Here is a 3,598-nt window from a genome sequence, read left to right as displayed (position 1 = left end):
AGACAGCATCAGCATCACCACAGACACTCCCCCCCCCCCCCGTCTTCTGGAGCCCTTTTCCCCCTCCTCCCCCCTCTACTGATCTCCTCCTACCTCTGCTAATCTCCTCTGACCTCCACTAATCTTTCTGCAAATCGCCTCCCACCTCTTCAAATCTCCTCCCTCCTCCTCCCAGCTCCGCCCACCTCATCTAATCTCCTCCCTCCTCCTCCCAGCCGACTCCTCCCCCGTGCTCCTGCATGTCAGCTGGGGGAGTGGCCTGTGAAGGAGACACCACTGTAGCGTGGATATGTTCTACTGTTAAAGCCTCAGAGAGGTTCTACTGTGGAACGAGCTCAAGGCTCTCAGCACTAGAACTAATTTATCATACGACATAATAGAGAGAAGGCTTTGGTAGCAGGACTGTGGTTTGTCTTAAACCCATGTTTTACTGGGCCTCAAACCCAAGTTTTACTGGGTGTGAAACCCAGGTCCTTAGTGGGATAACCGACTGGTTTTCATTTGATTGGGGTTTCCAGTGTGTTTCCAGGCCAATAAGGCGCATGGATCACCGGAGGATGGGTCCGCCTCTCTGAGGGCAGTGTGGATGTTAGATCAGGGATGAGTGATCGGTGATGTGCGATCAGGGATGTGAGATCAGGGATGTGTGATATGGGATGTGAGATCAGGGATGTGAGATCCGGGATTTGGGATCAGGGATTTGAGATCAGGAATATGAGATCAGGGATGTCAGATTAGGAATGCGTTATCGGGATGTGCAATCAGAGATGGAAGCTCAGGGATGTGAGATCAGGGATGTGAGAGTGTAGCGTTGTGTCCAAGCAGGAGATAGGAGACAATTGGCAGCAGGGGGAAACTCCTGTTAGCATCAATCAGCGTCTGCTCTGATGGTCCTCCTCTCTCCTCTCCTCTCTCCTCTCTCTCCTCCCTCCTCCCTCCTCTCTCCTCTCTCCTCCCTCCTCTGCTAATGTGTGAGGAGCTCTCTACCCCAGCCACCAGGAGCCTTTTATTCACAGCGTTTACAAACCTGCTCCCTTTCATTAAGGAGACACATCGAAGACTTCAATCCACTGACACATCTGAGGGGGTGGTTTCTGTAGCGATTAGGGATGAGAAAATTCTCCACCCCCCCGTACAGATACAGCTGTCCTGTGCTTGTTGATTCAAGGGTTCTGACCCGTGTTGGTTCCCCCAGGTTCAGCGTGGTAATTGGTTAGTTCTAAGCGGTTCTTGTGCTTCTCCAGGTTCGGCGTGGTGATCGGTCGGTTCTAAGCGGTTCTCTTGGTTCTCCAGGTTCTAAGCGGTTCTTGTTGGTTCTTACCGGTTCTCTTGGTTCTCCATGTTCTAAGCGGTTCTTGTTGTTTCTAAGCGGTTCTCTGGGTTCTCCAGGTTCGGCTTGGTGATCGGTCGGTTCTAAGCGGTTCTCTAGGGGTCTCCATGTTCCAAGCGGTTCTTGTTGGTTCTAAGCGGTTCTCGTTGGTTCCCCAGGTTCGGCGTGGTGCTGCACCGTGACGAGGCAGCGCTCCACAAGATGGACCTGGCCACGCTGTCATACGTGAAGAATGTGAGCCTGGCGGCGTGGGGCTGCGTGCCGCTCGCCGTGGCCTCCACTCCTCTGGGCGGCTACTACGTCATCCAGTGCCGGCCCGGCTCCACCGGCGCCGCCCAGCCCCAGCTGCTGCTCGACTCCGTCACCGACGCCGTGATCGGCCGCAACGCCGACGTCACGGGCACGCCGTACATGTCGCCGGACGGCCGCTACCTGGTCACCGTGGACGACGGCGACGGCCTCATGAGGATCCAGACGGTGTCGGACGCCGGCGCCATCGGCCCGCCCTTCGACATACACACCAACCTGCACCTGGCCGACCTGGCCTTCCAGCGCTCCTGCACCCAGCGCGGCCAGTACAACGTGGTGGGCGCCTCGGGCCGGCAGACCGACGCCCTGCTGGTGGAGCTCAGCTCGGGGGAGGTCAAGATGATCAAGAGCCTGAAGGAGCCGCTGAGGGCGGAGGAGTGGAGGTGGAGCTCCAGGAACCGGCAGGTGGTGGGCAGCGGGCTGTTCGGACAGTACCTCCTCAGCCCCTCCCGGGAGTCCCTGTTCGTCCTGGACGGGCACCTCAACAAGCTCAACTGTGAGATCACCGAGGTGGTGGGGGCAGGGGCCGTGGTGTGGGTGGGCCAGTCCTAGACCCGTCCAGACCCCGTTCTAGACCCGGTCCTGACCCGGTCCTAGACCCCGTCCTGACCCAGTCCTAGGCCCGGACCTGGCCCTGACCCGGTCCTGACCCGGTCCTGACCCGGTCCTAGACCCGGTCCTAGACCCCGTCCTGACCCAGTCCTAGGCCCGGACCTGGCCCTGACCCGGTCCTGACCCGGTCCTAGACCCAGTCCTGACCCGGTCCTAGACCCTGTCCTAGACCCCGTCCTGACCCCGTCCTGGCCCCGTCCGAGAGGGCCTGCTGCGCTGGACTTCTGACGGGCGCCATGGTCAAGATGTTTTTAACCAAATTGATTGTTCATTAAGGGTTTCATGTGCTCCTCATTAATTAGGCTCTACATGCGCACCAGGTAGACCCCCAGAGTCCTGGGACCCTCCTGCCACCATCTCCCTGATAGGCTAAAACACATGCTCTTTATTGGTGTCATATGTAAGAACGTCCCTGATTGGCTGAATATTTACCATGTCTCTGACCGTTCTGAGTCAGAGTAATGATCCTCTGAAGGGCTGTCTATCATAGCTCCTGCTCTCCCCTCTCCTCTCCCCCTCCTCTCTTCTCCTCCTCCCCTCTCCTCTCCCTGTCTCCTCTCTCCTCCTCTGCTCTAATGAGGGAGGTCTGTCTGTTTGAAGTCTGCATGTTGAGACTGCTTACTTTGATGTGCAGCCGGAGTTAGGAGAGTGTCTCTCTGAGTGTCCATTCAGTGCAGCAGGGCGTCAGATCAGCACCTCAGCATCATTAGGAGGTTTGAACAGAATATAACCAACGTTCTAGGGCTTGTTTTAGGATCTAGGAATCCTTCTAGGGCTCGTTCATTTTACATTTTACATGTTCCATTACTGGTATCTTTGGGTCACTAGTGTAGATGTGGGGGGGGGGATCTTTGGGTCACTAGTGTAGATCGACCAGTATGTCTTGTTTCCATCCCTTATGGTTTTGACTTTCTTTAGATTATCTGCAGCTCGTCACCTCTGCTGCCAGCCATCAACACTTCTCCACTGTCTGCTCCGTGTTGTCCTGCAATACTCACCACAGGAACACACTACTTCTGTCCTATATTCCACTACAGAAGACATTATTCACGCCCTTCTGAGCACATGGTCACCCTGAACCCCCGCTGCATTTAAACCTTCACCAGTGTGCTCCTCTTGTATGTAGAGAATGTAATAAAGCTGTCCACTCCAGATGACCTGTGTCCTGCTTCATGACCGCCGCACAACTAGTGTGCATATTAGAATGCACTAGTGTGTAGTAGTATGTGATAGTATGTGTAGTATGTACTAGTATATATAGTAGTATGTACTAGTATGTATAGTAAAATCTACTAGTGTGTATAGTAGTATGTACTAGTATGTATAGTAGTATGTGATAGTATGTAT

At 54.7% G+C, this 3,598-nt stretch overlaps 1 protein-coding gene across 1 annotated transcript in view; it reads left to right on the top strand.

Annotated features, from left to right (window-relative positions):
• Positions 1-3,396, top strand: part of fstl5 (follistatin-like 5) — a 53,062-nt gene extending 49,666 nt beyond the window's left edge. Inside the window, exons 11-12 of the mRNA XM_056601167.1 lie at positions 1,390-1,399; positions 1,489-3,396. Of these exons, the coding sequence (XP_056457142.1) occupies positions 1,390-1,399; positions 1,489-2,191 (713 nt within the window). The 3' untranslated portion in view covers positions 2,192-3,396. The remainder of the gene's footprint in view (positions 1-1,389; positions 1,400-1,488) is intronic.
• Positions 3,397-3,598: the final 202 nt, after the last annotated feature.

The sequence above is a fragment of the Gadus chalcogrammus genome, chromosome 10, assembly GCF_026213295.1.
Source record: "Gadus chalcogrammus isolate NIFS_2021 chromosome 10, NIFS_Gcha_1.0, whole genome shotgun sequence".
In the NCBI taxonomy this organism is placed as follows: Eukaryota; Metazoa; Chordata; class Actinopteri; order Gadiformes; family Gadidae; genus Gadus; species Gadus chalcogrammus.
This window is presented reverse-complemented; position numbering and strand designations above follow the sequence as displayed.